Source organism: Lagopus leucura, unplaced genomic scaffold (assembly GCF_019238085.1).
Source record: "Lagopus leucura isolate 7727_CA_CO unplaced genomic scaffold, USGS_WTPT01 Super-Scaffold_100157, whole genome shotgun sequence".
In the NCBI taxonomy this organism is placed as follows: domain Eukaryota; kingdom Metazoa; phylum Chordata; class Aves; order Galliformes; family Phasianidae; genus Lagopus; species Lagopus leucura.
This window is the reverse complement of record NW_024962334.1, coordinates 22961685-22984590: the sequence shown is the minus strand read 5'-3', so window position 1 is coordinate 22984590 and position 22906 is coordinate 22961685. Positions and strand designations below refer to the sequence as shown.

Genomic DNA, 22906 nt, shown 5'->3' with positions numbered 1-22906 from the left:
TCAAATCTTAATTTCTTAACAAGTACCTTATAGGATACATTATTTCATTCTTTATAGTTTCTACTGCATAATTAGACTTATGATGTTCACTACCAATAATATATCTTCCTCCTTCAAAATAAAGATATGAGATAAATAGCATTCTTATTTCTAAGAGCAGTTCCAATTTGGTAATTTGTGTGCTACAGTAATGTGCTGGAATCTCTTAGTTTTATGACATTACTGCACTGTGTCTCACTACCCACAGAAGCACAGGCAAGTAAGGGTGCTGCAGTGTGGTTCCTGTCTGAGGCTGCCTACACTGTCCATGACGTGTCTCTGCTTACTGGTGCTTTATGGGGAGACAAGATGTGCCATACAGAATGCACTGTGCCAGGACTGCTGACAGCACTGTGGCACTGCACCTGACGCTTTTGGCTTCCAAAGCCAGTTACCGCTAAAGGAGGTAGCAGATCTGTACGTAAATGGAAAGTAATACATTTCTTCACAACTTTCTATTCTGCCAAAGGCTTAGTTTCAGTCAGTGCTATTTGTTATATCAAAGTCCTTCAGCAGCCTGGGGCTTGTCTTCTGAGTTCTTTCTTTTTTCTCCTGTTAGCACTGAGTCATGAAATGGTCTAGGCTGGCAGGGATTCCTGGAGTTTATCTAGCCCAACTGCTGTTGAAAGCCTAAGATAAGGTTATCCAGCACCCTGTCAAGGCAAGTCAAATATTTCCAGTGAGGGAGAGACCACCACTTCTTGGCAACCTCCTTCACTGTTTAATTGCACTCCAGAGCAATTTTCTTATATCCAGGTGGAATTTTGCCTGCAACAACTGGGGCCTGTTGGCTCTTGTCCTGTCACTATGCATCTCTGTGAAGATAGCTCATCTGCTCTATAGCAACCTCTAGGTACTGTAAGTTTTGTGATTAGATCTGAGCTTTTCTGTGAGCTAATGAGCTCACTTCCTCCAACTCTCTGATCATCATGGTGGCACCTCAGCTGGAACCTCTTTTGATTTTTTTTTTTTTTTTTGAGTCAGGTTGACCAAAGCTGGATGCTGTATTCCAGGCATGGCCGAACAAGTGCCAAGCCAAATGAGATAATTACATCTTTGATCTGCTGATTATATTCCTGTCTTTACCATCAGTGCTGCCAGGGCATTCCTCTGGCTCAGGGTCAACTTGCTGCCCACCAAGACTCCTGGGTCTGTTTCATCAGACCCAGACAGATCCCAGCCTGTACTGCTGCTTAAGATTGTTCCATCCCAGATATGTGACTTCATCTCTGCTAAACCTTGTAATTCCTTTCACCTTTTCAAAGTTAGATTCCTCCCTTTTTTTTTTTTTTATTTCTGCTTTCCTAGTTTTCTTGCTTATATTTACGCATCTTGTAAATCCCCTGAAGTCATTCTCATCAGCATGGTTTTAAGAGGGAGATCAACACCTTGGTAGGTTTCAAGACAAGCCAGATTAAACGAAACTCTGGCTAACATTTTTTCTTAACGCAGTCCTGTCTAAATTAAGACCCATTAGGATTCACTAAGTGTATGCAATCCCTAGTTTACCTAACTTTTTTGTGCTTTTACAGCTGACTGTTCTCGCAGAGGTAGTCTACGATGTAACAATCTCAGCTGAGGAAAGCTGAAGCGAAGCACTGAGACCCTCATTTAGATTGCACTTGCTCTCTTCTGAGATTCACTGCAAAAAGAAGCATGGCATCCTGTGTTCATGGTTCTGAAGCCTTTTGAAGATAGAATGAGGACAAATGTAAGCACAGTCTCCACTGGGTGGTAGCCTGTGCTTCACAACTACTTCCAATTTTCAAACTTTACCTTGTTGCTTAGGCTTTTCTCACCAAGAAAAGGTGTTGGCTAGTGGAATGAAATCAGAATTTGTGTGGTGGATTTTATGACACTTCTGGGAACCTGAATTGTTTGTCCCCCAAAAATGGCACTATCAGAAAAGCACTGAAGAGAAATATATCCCAGTCAGACCTTGCTATGCAGAGAATTAGGAACCAGCAGCATTTCTGATTCCCAGCTCCAAGTATCATGATTCCATATCTATGTTCCAGACACCTCTCTTGCTTTCTGCCTTCTACTTGAACACTTGAGCTACAGGAAGCCCGTAGATCTCAAGTGGGAACATCACCATATGTCCTGGTAGGCATTAAAGATGCAGTAAACAGAATTGCCACTCTGCTCTCGTCTTTGAAAACTTTCCCTTTATTATTCACGTTTTATTCTTCTAATCCTTGAAATGAAAACACTCTTGATCATACCAAAGGTACATTCCCTGCATTTATACATCCTCTTAAAATTTCAAGAATAATAAACAAAAATGTTCAATATATTAAATAGTAAAAAATTAATAGCATTTTTCCTCTATGTGGAAGGTGGCTTATTTATTCCTCTATGTTGAAGGATATTGCTGTATTCCAAACATATTGTTCATCCAACAACTGGAGAATATAAAATTCTACCATCTTTATGCAGCAAGTAGGATTTCAGGTCATGACATTCCCTTCTTTCATGAGAAAACGTAAAACTGAGTGAAAACATAACATTTAAGGGATGCTGGTTTTTACAGTATAGTATTTAGTCGAAAGCCAATGTGAAACATCAATAGCATAAATGGCATTGATACAATTTACCAATTGTAGTTTATAAATGGTCCCATTTAATTGTGATCAGGTTCAGCATGTAAAATATTAAACATCTCATATGTTTATGAAATCATTCATATACATCCCAGTGTGCGCTAAGGCGTCTTTACCAGAAAGCAGAGATTTAGAAACCATTACTTGTAACATTCACAATAGTTAAAATCCTACTGGTGTTCCCTTCATCAAACTTTAATAAGCTCGGAATATATTTGAGCAAATAAATAATGAAATCAATCTCTTGAAACACACACATTTCACAGTCAGTCTGAGACTTAGAAAACAGCTGTATCACTTAATAAAATTGCCACCACACACTACTGTTGTGCACTTATAGTCAAAGTATTTACAGTAATTTCATGAAAATTTGAGAATTCAGATGAGTATCTTCAGAAGCTTAACTGCTACTGAATTCCTTTAAATAAAGCTTCATAAAGGGGTTCTGGCTTCCCAATACTTTTAGCTGTAATTCTGTGTACTCTTGGGAAAAAAAAAAAGTCTTAAAAATTATATTTAAAATAATTTTCAGGTTCTGAAACCATGAATACTCCCAAACTTAAGTGGCTGTTTGATCAGATGCTCATAGATTTTACTGTGCTTACAGCTGGTATACATATAGCTGGATCTATGTCACTCTAGTTTTCATCAGATAATAAATATCTATTTTTACAATCTACAACAGAACCTGAAGACAAACTAGCCAGTATTTCATCTCAAGATGAATGAAGCTATGCTGTCATTTACAGGAAGCCTTGCAAAAGCCATGCTGTAAAGAACTCATAGGTGGTCAGCATAAAAATTTCTTTATGACTGCTGGGGTAGAGGGATTTTACCAGAACACTCAGTCCCTTCCCAGCTTTCCTATTCCTCAGAATCCTGAATTTTTTGAAGAGCAATGTCAGCTAAGCCAGTCTCACTTTGCAGCGGGCTGTCAGGACGTGGGACTTGTGCTTCTGACTCTTTGGTAAGTTCAGTTTCTTCTGTCTGGGCAGTCTGGATCCATGGATTTGGATCTGCTTCTTTGGTAGCATCTGGGCTGGGAGCTGACTGTTCTTCGCTTGTAGAACCAGCCTCTTCTGGTTGTGCTTCATCTAGACAAAAGAGAAAACTCATCACCAGTAAACATGGAACTCATTGGCAAGTAAACCATTTTTTCCTCTGGAAGAATAATAAACGCTAAGAAACTGCATCAGTTACAGAAGTGATTGGCTTCAGCAAGCTTCAACAAAAAAGTCCGAAGACGTGAGAGTTCTGCTTAAGCTTCCATAAGATTATTTTGAAACTAACCCTACACAAAGCTCTCATTAATTTCTCCACAATTTCACCACAGTTCCTTTTAATACATAAAGGAGCAGAGTAGGACTCTATTTCAACTTCCAATTCAAATATGCTTTACTGACAGTATGGTTAGCCTTTCAAAGAATGGCTGCAGGCTACTTAAATGTAGAATACAGGTGTTCTGTAAGGAAAAAAAAAAAAAGCTATTTATGTGATTACGTAAGAAGTACTTATAACATACTGAAGAAATTCTTTGCTAATTAACAGTTGACCACAATGAACTTTAGCTTAAATGAGTCATCCCACATTTTCTAACCTGACTATACAGAAAAGAATCAGCAATTGCAACTTCATTTCTCAAATAACTTTTTTTAGAAAAAAAAAAAGTGTTAAATGACTTTTTGCTCTGATTCTGCTAAGTAGGGTTGGGTTGTAGCAATTCTGGAAGGAAAGAGGCTTTGTTAAAAGCCAAATAAACCTTCAGAAATTATTAATTTTGGTTTCTTATTTTCTCTTATGACTGGTAGCCAGCTGTAAACACTATCATAACCAGCCACAGCCCTGCCAAAACCTACCATGGTCCCAATTGGCTATGGAGCTAACAACCTCCTTAGCGCAGACTTCCTTAACACCCATCCTTCAAAATACACAACACAGTTAACTTTATACTGTGATTCTGAAGAAGAAACTATTAAGGGAGAATTAATCTTTCCATTAGCCTTCACAGCTGGAAGGAAAAATCTGCTGTCACATTATCCAATTTGTCCTAATATCTCCAACAAAATTGATTAACGTGAAACTTACACATTACTTTGATTAAAAATTTGGATTTTGAAACAGTGCAGTGTAATTCAGCACCTCCAAAATGAAAGAGTAGAATTCCAGCGAATGCAAGTATGTTGTTATGTGGCAACAAAAATATTTCAACTGTTACAGATTTTAAGGCTTGTTACTGTTGTTCCTTTTGATACAGTTCGTGCTACGTTAGTGACAGCAAGGAAACTAAAAATTCTAACCTTTCTTTTGCTTTTTTTCTTGTTTCCTTTTCTCTTTGGCAGCTTCTAGTTCTTGTTTCTCATGAATTTCCTTCAAGGTCTTGCAGACTTTTTTGTGGGTAAACCAGTGTATTTTCTGGCAGTTCTGGTCACAGTACATCACCTGAAAGTTACCACAGCCATCAATTTGTCATGATGTACTAGAAAAATGTACACTACTCCTAAATTTTTAGTGCAGCAAGTTAAATCTCTATGTATACTACTTAATGACATTTGTAAGCCATTTGTCAAGTCATACAGGGATTCCAACCTATATAAAACTATAGAAGAACAGTTTGTTTTGCTTAACTCTGAACATACAGAAATTTTATTCTTTCTTCATCCTTAAACATACACACTTGGAAATGCAAGTACTCCCACTTGTGAACTGCAGCCATCTCTCCTAGAAGTAGGTGACATGCACATTTTCAGCGTAGGCATGTGTGAAATTCCTCATAAATCTACACAGTAAGTAGTCAAACATTCAAAATCCTCATCATCTCAATGCCAATAATGTTTGTGATCCATTAAACAATTTATGGCTCCTTACCATCTTACACACTGAACATCTTTTGTCTGCTCCCTTTTCCCCACATGTGGTACAGAATTCAGCATCCACAAAACCCACTTGGCCAGTGATAGCTTGTGTAAGTACAGAAAAAGCTGTAGGGTCAGAACCCTGAAAGACAAGAAGGGGTAAAGAGAATAATTTTGTAAAACACAGGAAATACCACAATTGTACAGTATGTTTCAGGTAAAAAAGCAGCACTATCGCAAAGAGGAACAACAAGAGAGAAACAACAAAAAGCAATTCAAGCTTCCATGTAGCCAGCTGTGCTCTCACTCAAGGTGCTGTAGAGCACAATATGAAACTACAACATACAACTTCAAGTAACGTGCACAGCTTTGCAAGTACACATTTATATACATTTTGTATACAAAGTGAACTTAGAGCTTAGCTCCTGTAGAAAGGAAGAAAAAAATTTCATTTTTTTTATTTATAAAATGAGTCTTATTTGAAGGTAACTAGCACTCAGCTTGTGAACACGTGCTTACATTTTGAAGAATCAGTGGCTGCACAGAATGTCTCCACAGTCTGTAGCTTTGTTCTGAATCAAAACCATGAGCACAGAGCAATGAAACTAAAATGTGAAGGCGAAGATACTGGCGATTTTTAATAACTGCATATTGTGGGATTAGCTGCAAAGTCCTTTATAAAGAATTTACCCCTTCATTAACTGAACGAATACTGACATTTAAGAAAATGATTTTGGAAGAATGTGTCATTATTGCAGGACTAACAGCAGCACTACCTAAGATGTAAGCGGTGATTCATTTAATGGATAGTCCCAAGTAACAGCTAAATGATACACTAACTGCTGCTTTCAGGTACAACAGACAGAAATTTAAATGCAACAAATATAATACGATGCAAAGTGCCTGTCTAAGTCTGTATATCCAAAACCTGTTATTTTCCTGGACAGACAAACTAGATAATTTAAAGTGTAAATATTCCCCACTCATGTCACTGCATTTAGGCAGTAGATTTCCATTCAGTGAAGAGAACAGTCTCTACTTTTAATGCTCTGTCAAGTCCTGAAGATAATTGCGTAAGTTATAAGCCTGGATCTCCAAATTAAGCATTTAGTCACATTAAAACATGGAAATAAAGCTCAGAAGCTTTGTACCTTCTGAGGTTAGCAAACATTACTGATAACTTTACTTCCCTCATTTTCATCTGAAATAACACCTGAAACATGCACATTTATTTCACCTCTCACTTTTAACTCTCACTGTTGTGCTTCTGTTCTTTGTGCCATTCTGCTATGGGAATATCCCACAGCCTTTTGTTGTTGTATTTGAATGTCACTGTAATGTGTCTGTTGAGTGAATTAACGACCTGTTCTTAATGCTATAATTAATGCTATAATGAATATTCAATCCCATTCAAGAACTCAGTGGTCTTTTCAAAGTCACCAACTTGTAGATCCTACGCAGCAGGTTTTTGCAAATTAGTCTCTGTGTTGGCACACAGTTAAAAAAAAAAAAAGGTTTTTTATTTAGCACTGATACACTGTTGTACTCAGAGTACTCAGAATACAGACCAAATGGTCAGAACTTGGAATTTTCAAGACAATTATTTGCCTATTATTATTTAGATATTATTTACAGTATCCTTCCCATACAACAGGAGCAATAAGATTTACTATATTTTACTGGTAAACATAAACTACGGATTATTTTGATGTAAACAACAAAGGAAGAAAATGTCAGGTTGCCTTGTCTCTAAATAAATCCTTAAACAGTTAGACCAGCAGAAACATGCAGGGCTATAATGACTGCAGCAACTCTGAGATGCCCAGACTGAATCCAAGTAATTGTATGTGCTGAAGGTCAAGGGTTCCAGGAAATTCAATCTTTATTGCATCTCCTTTCTAGCATAATGGACAGAAATACAGTTTAACTAAAGGAAGAAAGCAGAAAAGACTGCAAGCTCTTCTAAGAAGAAACAGGAAGGAAAGCGTTTACTCTAAAGCAACTCTTAATGCATCATGAAAGTCTGTTTTCACACTGTGTTTATTTTTCTGGCTTAGACAAACAGGAGGGATTGCATTAAGCCTCAGGACATTTTCATTCACTGGAGCCACTTAAGATGGAGGCTATTTTTAACTCACTCAGCATAATCCAAGTATGAGACAAAACTCTGCGTTTTTCCAAGTGTTAGGACATACAATATCTTGCTCTCAGAGACCAGAGAGAACATATGTTAAAAAAAAAAATGGAACAAAACTTCTTGCGTAAGATTTATTATAAACTAATGAAAGCTATTGAAGAGTGAGTTGGCAAAGATGAAAAGCTGAAGTTAGCTATTTTACTTGTAATTAGGATCTCCTAATTCAGATACACACTGTACAGAAGATGGCATTCTCTTGTCTCTCCCTCTGATAAAGGGAGCTTCACAGAACGTTCCTCTACTACCATGTATTACCACTTTCTTCATATACACTATAAATAATCAATGTATTAAATTAGGAAATGACTCAGCTCAGGCATTTAAGCATTCGGTATTAGAGAATTTTCCTGCAACACGTAAAATAAAATTCCAGCTTATCAGAAAGTTCGGGGACATCCAAAGCCTTTGCTTAATATAAGACACTGAAGAACCTGAGAGAAAGTAAGAAAGCTTATTTTAAGCTGAATTTACTATGCAAATTGTTAGAAAATATTATCTTGATAGAAAAAACTTACCAGTTCAACAGGAGCAATACTCCTCACGAGCTGCTGGAGCAATGTAGCTTCACAGTAAGGAAATTTTCGGATACTTTCTCGAATTAGCTTCTCTTGATATACAGGGAAACCATCTTTATCTCTCCCTTTCAAGAGACTAAATTTTTTAAAAAATTCAAAGTAGAATAAGAAATCACACAGTAACTGCTCAGGGACAAGGACAAACACACAGCATCCAGTACTCTGCCCTCCTCACTCTGTCCTATCCCACATTTAGCTAAAAGTACGCTCTGAAAAGCCTGCTTACAGATTCCCATTACCAGTGAAAGAGAACCAGCTATAGGTGGACAAGTAACCAAGCTCTTTGCTGTATTTAAAAATGCACATTGTGAAAGTAAACAGTAAAGAATAGACAGCAATACTTTAAAATAAAAATTCTGCTTTATTTACATTTAGTAACAAGCTATCGTCCTGATGCTTCTATATTTATTTGGTTGGCTCCTGCGGTTCAGTGATGAACAACTTGATTTCAGTATATGAAAACTGATTTATGATTTATTTTCAGTATCACCTAAAGACCCACTGGGCTCTGATATGACCTCTCTACAGGTCAGGCCACTTACTTTAAGATCAGGCAGCTAGTTTTGTAACTCTGACTGCATTCTGTTCAGCCTACATGATTTAAGAACCCAAGTGTCATCTAAAGCCAGTGGGATTTTGCAGTTCTCACTTGCTTAAGTGTTTTGAAGAGAAATCTCACTGTCTCACTGCTAGAGAGCAAGACGGCAAAAGAAGTGTTCCCAGATGATCCATACTGGACTCAGAAATACTTTTTTCCAAGTCTATCACTCCCTCTTTTTTTCCACCATGGAATTCTCTGTTACCTCACAGTGTATGTGGGATTGCCAAGTTCTAGCCAGTTTTAGCACAGAGCTGAAACCCAAGGATTGTTTCCTTCGTACCCCAGGAGACGACAATACCACTGGAAAAAAAAGAGTCAGTGCAACCCTGAAGTGACTGCTATTGGGATTATTTCAAAATCTACTTGGCAGAGCTTTTACTAGAGACAGTCCAACTACTACGATTATTCCAGTGGCCTTTTTCTGCTATCTGTAAAGTTAGTTCATACATAGACCTTTCTGCAGAAATACATACCTTTTGATAAATCCATCTAGTTTATCCTCTCGCTCTTTTAAGAACGTGATGCATTTCTGGAAGATGCAACTGATGTAGTGCATTTTCATAGCAAGTACTTCATTCATATCTTTCTGCTTCATGCACTTCTCACAAATTAGATCCAAAACCCTGTAACATTTCTGCAGTGCTTCTACTTCGGCCAATAGAGGGTTCTCTTTTACCAGCAACACAATCTATGAGAAAAAATGTAATCCAATTCAGAGCTAGTATTTTTAAACTTGTTAGATAAATCTTTGTACCTAAATTTCAGTGGAGTTTTTACTATTTCTGTACTGCAGTCTTATGCTGTCTTCCCCTTCTTTTTTGAGTGTCATTATTTAGTATTTGTAGTTCCTATGCATGAAACGCTCAAAATTAAGACTGGTATTAAAATATATATCTAAGAAATAGAGATACCTGGAGAATTAAAAGCATTTTAGAAGAAACATTTAGAGAAACTACAATACACTGTCCTAAAATCTATTTCCTTTTTGAAAACCTGAATAAACTGGATCTGCATAATTTAAGTGACTTCAAAGAACACACCAACCTCACATATACTTGGAATGCTTTAGGTAGACTGATAACACACTGAGCTAACCATTTTCAAAAGAGCCCATACACCCACTAAATTAGCTGCCAGTTCGTACATGCTGCAGATACTTGGTTGGCAACCACTGACAAATTCCCAACTTTGGACAGCAAGCCCAAGGAGCTTGTCTTTGAAATTAGGTGTATTAATTTCTCTGAACTACACAGGAGGAAAAATCCTAAAAAAAAAAAAAAAAAAATTTTAGCAGCAAATATACTTGGAAATAAAAATAAACACTTCTTGCACATACTGCCAGAAACAGCAACAGCTGTTACTATGGTGAAACAGTGATTAAGGTAGAAAGATGCATGCTGGGACAAGCATGGAGAGAACACTGACAACTTGTCAAGGTAGGGAATTGTCTTGTTTCCATTTCAAGTAAGGCTAGGAAAAAATAAATCCAGAAAAGCACACAATTTATGCTTTTCTATGTTAGAAATAATCTCTCTGATTAATTGCATTATTTTGGAATTCTGACCTATACGAACACTGAAATTGCTTCACTTTTGAATCATGTCTAGACATTAGGCCTGATTCTACGTCATTCTCAGAAGTATCTGAGTTACAGGATAATGCTTTTCATCTTAACTGGACTCACTGGAGAACTGAGTGCCTTTTGGCATAAAAATGAAACCAGTTCCCATGCCAACAAACACGTTCAATTTACATATCACTCTACCTTAACAGGATGCATATTTGTGGTAGTAATAATTTTATGGAGCGGCCCAGCTAACTTTACTGGCAGTTTTGGTTCTTTATCCAAGCCTTGTGGTTTAGTATAGTAGTCCAGCCTTTCACGTGGAAAGAAGTTGTTGATGATGGTCACACAGTCATGCTGACCTAAAAGTACATAAGGAAAAAAAATAATCATGTAACCATAACATGAATGAGAGAAAAACAAGATCTGAGACACAAGCTAATATAAGCAACACAGGTGAGCTTTACACACAAGGAAGCTAAGCATCACATGATTTGCACTGGTAAGAAGCAACTCTTGTTTTTCTTCTGTAAGGTGTGTGACTTTTTGGATTCTGGAAGGAAACAATTTAATGACATTTCATTTTAGAATTCCATCCCTTTTTCTCCCTGTTAAGCCAGAATTAAAGTAAGTGTTTATCAAAGTCATTCACTGTATTCAGAATCAAGCCATAAGAGAAGTCAGTATTTTGACTCTGAGGTACAACTATCCTAATAGCATCTCACAGGTGTTAAAATTTCTCAAGAGCTTTGTCCACTTTGTAGTCTGAAAAAATTGTATTGTGACTTCTGATACATTTCAGACAGAGAGCAGTGTATTAACCAGAAGAACAGAACATGTGGAAAATGTCCTAGAAAAAAAAAAACAGAAAAAAAGGACTGTGATGAAATAGGATGAGAAAAGTTACATCCTCTTCTTGTTTTCTGCATCTGACAAAATGATGGATTACTAGGCTGAAAGAAAATAGCATTTAGTTTCTGTACTTCAGGGCCACATTCTTTAAACTGACTGATTTATCTTGGCACTAACTCCCTTTATCAGCAGCAGAAGACAACCAACCAAATTCCAGCATTTAAAATCCTTAAGTGTTTTAGACGAGATGTCCTAAGGTAACAGAGCACAGTGTCAAACAAATGATGGGGGAACATCCTCACTTCCCACACAAAGACAGATGACTTAAAGTTGACTGGACGGAGAATAAAAGAGAATGGACTCCAATGCTCAGCCTACCTCAGTATGTGTGGAAATACTTACAGAGGTGATCAATGAGTTTTTAAAGAATTCTCAAAAATTATGTTGGAGTCATCATTACCCATTCACCAGTTCAACAACACATTCAAAAACAATATCCATTCTCCAAATTCCAAGCATAGAAGTGGACTTCTACAGCACATTAAGTACATAGCTAAGGATTTGCTGCGAGTACTGGCAATCTTTTTCTCCAAAAAGGAATAAAAGCAGATATGATCTAAATTTAAACCCCAATAACTCACTGTTACAGGATGTAAACGGAAATGTCAAGGTAAGCTTCTTCTGGAACAACTAACGGACTTCTGAGAGAGTTCTCAGATGTTTAAAGAACATGAGAAGGCTGGGTTCAAATGAAAATAGATGTTCATTTTTAGTTGCTGGGGAGGTCATCTGGAAAGCAATAGTTGATTTTTGAAAAAGACACTGCTTTTTCAGGTTATATTTTATCACACAACTTTGCTGGAAATAAATAAGAAGTACTACATTTGGGTTATATTTGGGAATATTAAGCCAGGAATCTCCAGCACTGTGCCAACGTTGGTAAAGAACTAAAAAGGAGTTTAGAAAAAAAGAAAAGTGAGCCACAACAACAGAAAGAAGCCTGGCTGCATGTTTTGCCCCGGATCACTTAGCACGCTGCAGTGACAACACTTTCTTTATTGCAACCAAGTTTTGATCAATCAGTGCCAAACAGATCCTGAGATTTCTCCCTCACACATGCAGAGGGAAAAGAGCAGGAGGTGACTAACCATAAATGTGACCAGTTTCCTCTGTTTGAAAAGTGATGACATTGCATACATTTGCACACTTGGAGAACAGCAGCATTTGTTCTTATCGATACCATCACTTGGGTATTTATAAAACACAAACTGACTCTGGTAAGGGGATGAGATGTGAAAAAGAAAATGATGAATAATGGTGTTAGTTCAAAACAGGTCATTAAACAATATTTCTCCAATAAAAAGCACCAAAATCTGACATTTTACTTTAAGGATTTAGGAAATGATGCCACACTTTGAGCTTACCCACAAAAGCAGCCATCTGAGCTGCTGTCCTTCCCACAGAATTGACAACATCAGTCTCAGCTCCAGCCTCTAACATCATCCAGGTGATTTCTTTGTTTCCTGTATTTGGGGGGGAGGATATGGAGAATTAGGCAAGACAAACCAGAACTTGTATTTCTTCATGTCAGAGCAAAATCAAACTTTTACTAAGACCTAATATGTGTAACAGTGAGGAAAAATAATAATTTTAAGTACATTAAGAATTAACTAAGAGAAATGCACATTGCTGCCGCCCTCTTTACAGTCCCACAGGGTTACATCAAAGTAGAAACTAAATTCACGCAGGGTAAAACTCTGCCCTCTGTAATACACATTCAGCTCCCTGCAGAGCTTATGGGAGTCACACACATACAATTCCACTAACAATTGGTCCCCCTGGATGGCAGTACAGAAGCAAATTCTACTAATCTCGTTTGACAGTTCAGCTAAACGTTTGCTATTCTAAGAATAAAAAACTCAGTACTGTTATGTAGCAGGAGCTTCGAGAAGGGAACAGATTGTTCCTTTCTCCTCAGCAGGAACTGGGTGTTCAGACTGGGCTAAATACCAAATAAAATGAAGCTAAAATTTGATGGGAAGATTATATGACATAATTGGTGCCCTTAGAGGCTATTTAGGACACTTGTCACCACTTGTGCTGGTTCTCTTTTCAAAGTTATTTTTGCTTTAACAGTTGCTGTGCACATGCTAACTGAAAAGAAAATTTGAATATAAAAAAAGAAGGGGCTGGTAGACAAAAATTAATATTTCTGGTTTTAAAAGAAAGGCTTTGTGTCAATAGTGCTCATGTACCTTTTGCACTCACAGGTAACAGATCTTAAAGTCAACATTAAGAAGCATTAAAACCCAGGATGGCAGATTAAAATCACAGCTGGGAGAAAATGGTAAAAATCCTGCAATTTCAATAAAGCTGCAGGCATTTAACAGCCTCTCACAGTTTGTTCCTATTTACTTGCTGCACTTTGGATATTGCTCAATGCCACAAAATGCTGAAATCTTTTTACCAAAGTTTGAGCAGCTTTGTGAGCCACTTAAGGCATCAAAGCCTTTTTTTTCTTTTCTTCTGAATTTACAATGAAAGAAAGCAGAGTTTAAACTCTACCTGATAACAAATGTTACATCTTCCCAAACAGGAGGTTCTACGGAAGTAAGTGGCCTATTAGAAAAGATACTTAAAGTAATACAGCATTTCCAATTCTAACTCTTATTCTGGAATAAACATTGTCTTTACGTAATGCCTTTTCCTCACTTGAGAAAATTATTGCTCTTTGCATCAGGAACACGAGAAAGGCAAGAGGAATATTGCAAAGCTCCACCTGAACTGGGAGAAGATATATATTACTATAAGCTCTCTCATGAAAAAAGAAAAAAGAAAAAAATAAATAAAAAAGAAGAAAAAAAAAAAGGATGAGAAATAGAAAAAAAAAAAAAAAGTAAAAAAAACACATTTTTAAAACAAATAAATTTGCATGATCTCACAACATAGTTGCAAAAATAATGTAGAAGAGAGACAACGTTTGAAAAAATATTGGATTGATTGGATAAGCTTCATGTATCACTAAAAGCTACTGACACAAAGTCCTAAAGAAGGCAGTATGGTGCAGTATCCTTTCCAGTATAATAGAATATAATTAAACAATGTATCCTACTGTACACTAAAATGGTTACAGAGTGAATTTAGACATGTGACCGAACAGAACTAAGTGCAGATATGCCATAGGCCTCAAAAAGCTGAACAGAGAAAAATTTTGTATGAAAAAAACAGCAACTCCTCTATTGCACTGTCCTGATGATTCTCAACACGCTAACATGAGCCACGTAAGCCTTAATCAAACCAAGGTGCCAATGCATTCCTTCAACTTATTAAGTCAAACTGTATACACCAATGTCTCAAAATTCAGTGAGATAAATTCTGTACTACGTTACCTGAAAGCCCAGCAAACATCAAGGCAGTGTATCCATGTTCGTGTTCATTGCAGTTAACATCAGCTCCATGTCGCAAGAGCAACCTGCACATGTCTACTTTCCCTTTGTAGGCCGCGTGCATTAGAGGAGTCATGCCATGCTAGAGAGAGGAAGGAAGAAGCATGCAAAAAGAATTAGTTGTATCTCTTGTTTCTCATGCCATTGATAATTTTCACTTGCTCACACATACTGAAAGTTCCTGCCAAAGCACGTGTACCTTTAGGGAGTAAGAACAAAAAAGGTCACACAATGTCGATGAAGAAATGGGGTTACTAACATGCAGCATTATTTCCACTTTCCATAGTGTCACTGTTTTCTGATGATACTGTTATATGTGTGAAAACAGACAAGTCTTAAAAAAATGAAAACCATTTCCCACAAATTAAACATTAGTCTTCTTTGTAAGACATGAGCATCATAGACAACTAGTGCTTGTCATAGCAGTAGAAGCCTGTTTTAGAAAATCTGTCACGCCCCTAAGCTGTTACTTTTCCTCCTGCATTAAATGATAAGTAAAATTAGGAATAGGGTCTTATTGTTTTTGCCATTAGAAAGATTTGTGGTTTCTAAAACGCACCTTGGTTAGTCATGTTGTTGGTAACTGTACTGTCCTGACTCCCACTTATCTTTCTGGTGGCACCGTGTTTGCAGTCCTACATCAGCCAGAGCCCTAAATGCCTTTTATAAAGCTGTGCCTAGCTCTAACTAGACCTTAACAACCACACAGCCTCAATTCTTGCCTTTTGATAAACCACACCAGAGCAAAAATGATTAGGTTGAGCAGGGAAGGCCATGAGTTATCATGTAATTACCAATGCAAAGGTAGGCAAGTCCTAGGGGAAATTTTCCAGACAGGGAAGAATGGTTGATACAGACTTACTCTCAAAGAGCAGGGAGCATCTTCTTGAGCTCTTTCTGAGAAAACTGAATTACATTCACGTTCTTCAACTTTGATAAACTTTTTTTTCCAATGTGCAGTTTATTTTCACTTAATGCAAAGTCAGGATGTAAGTTATCAGCCAAGACACAGTAACTGCCTAAAAACATTCTCCAGCACTGAACACACAGACGTGTGATTTGGTCTGTCCCATAAAGAAATCAAACTGACATTTTCTTCCCTGTTCTTGCAGGTCAGGGTAACGTGCACAGCTACACTCATATACACCATTACCACAGCTCCATAAATGCAGGGTGATGTGATGTTCTGAAATAGTCAGTTTGAGCCTTAATGTATTTTTATTTCTGTAGAACAAAACCTAAAGTTAGATTTTTAATTAGCATTTCCAAAAAAATAAAAAATAAAAAATAAATCCTAGAGGTGAGAGAAATCAAGCAAGTTAAAATTATGACAACAATTTTCAGTATAATTTCATTACTCCCTGCTCTAAATGAAAACATTAAAAACAATTCTTGCAGCACTTTATTTTAGTAATCTGAAATATTTTCACACGCTGCAATACAAACTGCTATTAGAGAAGCGAGAGGCATTCATGAAACAAATCTGTGACTGGTTTTGTTAGGTTTCATTTGTGGTCCTGTAATAGAAAGAAAAGCATTCTATCTTACTGTGCATAATACATTACAAACAGAAACTTTGTAGAGGCCAGTTTGGCGCAACCCAGTTCAGCTAGATACTTGAATTAAATTGTAAAAATGCCTCTGACTTAACAGAAGTAGTACGAAAAGCTGCTTGTCCTGTGTCCTGGTTTTGGCAAGTATATGACTGGAACTTTCATTCAGTGAAAGCCTTTAGAATTTCCAGCCTTAAAGCTTTTGAGTAAGATCATCCTTATCCACTTAAATATGCTACAAGCTGGATCTGGAAAGCAGTCAATAGATATATGAATGAATCATTCTATCTACAGCTAAGTACAAACTAATTCTAACATGAAATACTGTTCACTGAGTGCAGATACCTCTCATAGTTACACTCTTCCTCCTCCTCCTTAGCCATCCTGCTGAGTTGTTGGTTTCACATGTGTAACACATTATATTTCTGACTGTTTAACAGTAGTAATGAGAAATTCTATGCTAGTCAAAGTCCTACATTAAAATCACAGAATGCTTAATACATATTGAATTTTGTTCAGTTTGTGAATTTTGAAGTACTACATAAAAAGATCAGAAGACACAACTTTTTCTCCTGACCATGTATTTGAAAATTTTTCTGCTAATATGGAAATTCACACTGGAGTAGCAAGACAGAGTGACTGCAAAACCCTGCACTGAATATAACTAATAGGAGAGAATACACTAGCAGGCAAGCTGCCTTTGCAATTCCAATAAATCATTCAGTTCTGTAGCTAGCACAGAGATGCAGAGTGTTTGTAAAAGACACGTGTTACATTGTAGGAAGAACAGCAGTATTATCAAACTAGAAAAAAAAAAGTAATGCTGCCAACGTCACTGGCATACTCTGTATTACGATTCTGAACAACCTTAACATTATTTCAACAAGGAAAAAGCGTGAAGCCTTTTCAGGTCAAACCCCTCTGAAAACAGGGAGAGCTCAATTACTGGAGGATGCATAACTTTAGGTATGACACTTTGAAAGTCAGTGTACTAAACGTACTGAAATCAGACTAAAGGCACTGAAATCTGATTTGGCCCTTGTCTAAAGATGCATAGAGAAAAGACTGGTGACTGCCAGTAATTTTAATCTAAAAGAAAGTAGACCTAAGCAGTTGGAATACAAAGCTAGAAACATTCAAACCAGAAGTTAACAGGACACTGTCTTATGTATTAATACATATTTTTTAAATCAAAGAGTGAGTTATGAGCATGAAATTAATAAATTGTGTTTGCATGTTTGCTGTAAATGCAAACAAAATTGCTCATTCTGTGGACTATCTCATGTAAAAAAGAACTGTGAGGAAGGAAATGAATTCCTAGCTCCCAACTAAATTATGCTTTCCTTTCAGTATCTAAGCATTTGATTGTCAAGGCTCCAATTCCTCACTTATTAAATTAATAAAATTGAATAAAAAATAACAGCAGTAATACAGTAATAATGTGAAGTTCAGGATAACAGTGAGGGCAGTGGAGGAAGCAAACAAGACCGATGCATTCAGAGCAGTCTCCAGTTGTGGCAACCTTGGATAACAAAGCTAATGTTCAGTTGGTATTTCGTACACTATTTATGTACAGTTACTAGAATAACACATTACAGGCAAAACAATTTGTAACAGAAAAAAATTTAAAGCTGACATGAGACAACTGCTGGATTGAAAATCCTAAATAAATCTGAACATGCATCATTACATTTATCACTGCTGGGGAGGCAGGGAGGAAGGAGACTGAAGGAAGTCCATGGCTTGAGCTGTTTAAATATACCCCAGGCACATACTGTTTCTTCTTTAACAATATCCTGAGGCATAACTCAGCTGTGGTGCCTATTAATAAACCATATCCTCTCAGCAGTAATCCTACATGTTGCACTAATAATGCATCATGGGTGCACTACTTCAGCTACTGCACAAAAATAAACGCTGTGTAAATTCATAAATTAAAAACACATTTACAAACATATTTATCTTGGATTCCTAAAATTTACTGTAAATCTGAGCATGATTAGTTTGTCAGAAGCTTTTGAAATTCATAAACATTTAAAATTTTATTTGTAAACTGTATTTAAAAACAATCAGAAAATGGATCTGTCACTAGTACAGAAAATGCTAATAGCATCCCAGGAACATAACCAATATATGATACTGGTAATCATTGTAATGAAGAGATCATTTCCCTCAGCACTCATGAGGCTCCATCCTGAATATTTTTTGTAGTTTCTGGCCCTGCACTACAACAAAGGCAGGGATAACTGCAGCGAGTGCAGCAGAGTTACCACCTAGACATGGTAGGAGCTCCCAGGTTGGGGGCTGGAGCATTTGTGAAGAGAGGCTGAAAGAATTGGGTTAGGTCAGCTGGAGAGCAGATGGCTTTATGGGGACCTAAAAGCAGCCTGAGTGTTCACTTACAGTGGTGGGAAGGCAAGAGACAATGAGATTAAGCTCTGAGGTCTTTTCTAGCCTAAACTCACTGGTGATCTTATGAAGTGGTAAGGTCAGGAAAAGCACAAAATGATACGAAGTACCTAATCAAGAACAGACACAAGCCATTGGACATTTAAATTTAATAAACTATTCAGGGATCCAACATGCATACAGGACAATTACATTTCTGCTTTCATGTTACATTTTTCAGTTGTATGGGAACTGCTGAGTCACGGCCTGAACCTCTGATTGATCACCTGAGGCGATTCATAAGTCAGCCAGAGGAGCACAGCTGAAGGCAATTCACCTGTGCTGCCGGAAGGGGTGGAGCCAGGCTCCATCCCTCCTAGACCTATTTAAGAGCTGGCTACCAGAGGGGAAGGATCTCTTCTGGAGATCACCTCTCTTGGTGTCTTCTGGTGAGCTCAGCTGAGGGGTAAGCTCTTCCACTTATTCTCTTTTGTGATCATTGTTTACTTTGCCTGATTCTCTTGACTATATTGTGATTATAACATCTTGATTATACATCAGTCATGTTGTATGCTTTAGAACAACCCTGTAAAAAGAACAAAGAGGAAATAGACATGAATCTGCCACAAGAGACTTTTCTTCAAGAATTTCCTCCCATCTTTGTGTCACACTTTAGAATTATGTCTTTTATACAAACTATCACCTCTGTCTCTGCAAAAGACAGCGTTTTCCACTTCTGACCTAGCTGCTTGCTCTTTCTGTTTATGGTTCTGCAAAGATGAGGTGCAAACGAGAGATGGGTAAAAAATAAGGACAGCAACTCTTTATTCACACTGCCTGCTGTTGCACAAACAGATGGGTTGTACAGTTAGGCAGGGGGTGACAAGAAGCCAGGCATGCCTCCATTTATCTTGCTGCAGTGTTGTTCAACTTACCTTATAGACACCAAAGCTCACATAGTAACTTTAGAGAAAATACACAGCATGCACTACACAAAGTAACATTAAACTTCCTTTAGAAAAAGCTTAGAGCTCTTCAAAGGTTCATTATTCAGCTGCAGGCTGGAAACTTCAGAGGAATTTTAACTTCCAAGAGTCTGCATTGCAAAGTTATTTAACACCAGACAGGCCTTTGGACCTAGTCTTGCAATTGCTAAAGCCAGTACAACGCTTGCACAGTTGTGTCATACCTCATCCAAGCAATTGACATGGACATTCTTGCTGCCCAGCAGCCTTCCAGCCTCTTCAACATTCCCTTTAATTAAAAAGAGGAAGAGAGAAAAGAGGATGAGAATAAGAAATCAAGAATTAGGGGAAAAAGAACAGTCCCATTTGGGAATGTTAGGGAATAATTGGGATTACAATAAAAACCTTTGTAACTAAGCATCAATAAATTCATCACACCTGGTGAAGAGGCATAGGAAAGAACAGTATTATGTTCTAGAAGTTTAAAGGCCAAGGTCTCAATTTAAAAGAGTAGTCTGAAAGAGTGCACTATGAGTAAGCATTCATTTTTCTGAAGTAACTGATCTACACACACACACAAGAACAGGACGTATGTCTTCATAAACTGCACCAGAACAACTGAATAAAATGATACTGAGTATTTTAACACATTCTGTATTTCTGGAGGCCTTACATCTCTTACATCTAAAAGAAGGAAATTATCACATTTCACTTTTTTGGTCTGAATGAAATATGTTTTAAAGTTCAATCTCCCTTAGTGCTTAAATGCAGGGTTTGCAACTTCCCACCTCACAAGTCCATTAATGTAGATGAAATTTGCTTACAGTAACACAGAATAAAGGCAGGAAGTGAGTACAAGGACCATGTAACTTGATCACTGACATTTCAAAACAGGAAACAAAAACAAATCCATGTGTAGATTGAAGTCTGAAAAATCTGTACAAGGAAAAAGAATGGGCTGTACCTTGTTTGATTTTTACAAATCAAACTACTACAAAAACCTTTTCAACTGAAGATGTAAGAACTTCAGTCAAAGCCCGCTGACATTGCTGAAGAGTCCTGCAATGTCTCTTCAATATGCATCAGCCATTCAAGCAAATAGAAATTAAGGAACGCTGAGTCTCAAACTGGGAAATTTAATTTATTGCCAATTGACAGACAATTCTGATCAGCAAAGTAGAACTACTTTAACAGTGGCCTGCTTAATAAAAATAAGCCCGATATCTCTCATTTAATGAAGGGCTTCACGTTTAACTTCACTACATCACAAGAAGGTGATCATTCAGCAACTTTTCAGGAGTTTTTGCAATCTCAGTTTTACTCCTAGCTGAAAATTAATTATTTGAGGGAAAAGAGCCAGTAATCTGGGTCACCTCGATGACAATCCAGCAAAATACAATGCCTGAAGGTGAGGGCACTGCCAACTAGCCTGCTCCCTCAAACAATTTTTTCCTTAACGTACAAGAAGCTTCTTAGGGCCTGACGTGGTTTTAAGAAGAATATTTCAGCAACAGGACAGGTGTTTGTTAGAGCAAATCCTCAAGAAATGATTGTCAAAGCATACTTTTGGGCAGATAATACAAAGCAAAATTGCATTTACAAATTCAGAGCTCTGTATGAAAAATCACCTGAGGATTTCCAAACAGGGCACTCAACTTTGGCAAATGTCAGAGTTCCAGGGTTGGCTAGCTCTGGAAGTTGGAGTTGAGCCATTCCTAATGCTGTGTGATAGGAGGACAAGAGACAATAGGCAGAATTTGAAAGAAAGAGAGGTTCCTTATAGACATAAGGGTCTAGACCTTTAAGGGTCCCTTTCAACTCTAAGGATTCTATGATTTTACACAGCTGTAGGTGTCTCTGTTCATTGCAAGAAAGTTGGACTGGACAACCTTTAAGGGTTCCATCTAACTCAAACAACTGTATGATTCTACAAGGAAAAACATTTAACTATAAGCCCAGGAGGAAGAGGTTGCCCAGAGAGATGGTGCAGTCTCCATCCTTTGAGGTTTTCAAGGCCTGATCACGTACAGCCCTGAGCAACCTATGGCAGACTCACAGCTGGACAGCTTTTAGCAGGAGATTGGACAGGAGACTCCTGATGTCCTTTCCAAGCTGAACTCCTCTATGACCTTAATTATAAGCATGTGGTAAGATAGAACGTTTGCAAGACTTAAGGTTTCAAATTGGTTATTGATTGGTGAGTCAATCAGTTGATCCTGAACCATATTAGGACAGTCAGTGATGAACTTCAGTTTGTCTCTGACATAGGGGCACACGTTAACAAGACTGGCTCAGAACTACACACACAAGCGCATGTAACACGGGTGTCTTCAGTTTACCTCCAGCTAACAGCTCTCACAACTTCCAGAATAGCGTTCTGAGTACAAATGTTCAAACAGGGCTGTAAATTATCTGTGCAGGCCCATGAAATCCAACATGAGAAAAACCCTCCCAGCAATAAGAATGTGGGCAGTGTGATGTGGGGAAACAGCAACTCACGTGTGAAGCACAAAATAAAACTACGTCAGTGATAAGAGCTGCAGGACACCCCGGCCAAGCGCAAGTTCTGTTAATCTTAGTAGGCTCTGCCTGTAGAGACATCCCGTATGCCAGCGTGACAGGCCAGAGGCTAGAGACAAGCAGATCTTCAAAGGACGCTTTCTCAGCACGCATCAGCCAGGCCGATGCACACGAGTCACGCCAACATACACACCACGCGAGGTTCCCCACACAGCCGGGCCCGGCCCGAGCCCACTCCGCGCAGGCGGGCACAGGGAGACGCGGCCCGCCCTTCGCCCGCCGGCGGGGAACAGCCGCACGGCGCCGCCGAGGCCCGCAGCAGCGCGGGGCGGCGCGCGGGCCGGGCTCACCTTTAGCGATCACTCCCAGCAAATCCTTCTCCTCCGGGCTCAACTCGCCTTTCCGCGGGGGAGCCATGGCGGTCCCCCAGCCCTTAGGGCAGGCTCGGGGCGGCGCCGCCCAGCCAGGCGAGCTCGGCACGGCCCGGCCGCACCTCAAACCCCGGCCCGGCCGCCGCCGCCCGCCCGCCGGGTTCCGTCCCCGGGCCGCACTACGCGTACCGCCGTGCGGGGGGAGCCGCTCCCGCTTTCCCGCTATGCCCGCGTCCCGACTCGGCGCGGCCGAGAGAACAGACAGCGTCCCTCTCTGCTCCCGCTATAAAAGCCGAACGGCCGGCTTTCCTCTGCATTTCGCCCTTTCCTTCGGGTTTCCTCCCCGCTCCCTCTGCTCCGTCCCCCCGCGAGCAGCCGGC

The 22906-nt window shown here is 38.6% G+C and overlaps 1 protein-coding gene across 1 annotated transcript; it reads right to left on the bottom strand.

Annotated features, from left to right (window-relative positions):
• Positions 1 to 2187: 2187 nt before the first annotated feature.
• ANKMY2 (ankyrin repeat and MYND domain containing 2) lies at positions 2188 to 22637 on the bottom strand. The gene is made up of 10 exons (XM_042888738.1): positions 22506 to 22637; positions 19860 to 19924; positions 14673 to 14811; positions 12708 to 12806; positions 10633 to 10793; positions 9341 to 9555; positions 8207 to 8342; positions 5508 to 5636; positions 4940 to 5081; positions 2188 to 3736 (listed from the first exon to the last, which is right to left on the bottom strand). The coding sequence occupies exons 1-10, from the start codon at positions 22570 to 22572 to the stop codon at positions 3507 to 3509; spliced, it is 1383 nt and encodes a 460-aa protein (XP_042744672.1). The 5' UTR covers positions 22573 to 22637; the 3' UTR covers positions 2188 to 3506.
• Between the last annotated feature and the right edge of the window lie 269 nt (positions 22638 to 22906).

Bases quoted from the DNA above. Each gene is read 5' to 3' on its own strand.
- ANKMY2 (XM_042888738.1), bottom strand. From the start codon at position 22,572: ATGGCTCCCCCGCGGAAAGGCGAGTTGAGCCCGGAGGAGAAGGATTTG. The intron at 12,807-14,672 runs GTAACGTAGTAC...CCCCAAATACAG, and splicing joins GATGTTTGCTGGGCTTTCAG to GAAACAAAGAAATCACCTGG. The intron at 10,794-12,707 runs GTAAGCTCAAAG...ATGTACTTTTAG, and splicing joins TCAGATGGCTGCTTTTGTGG to GTCAGCATGACTGTGTGACC.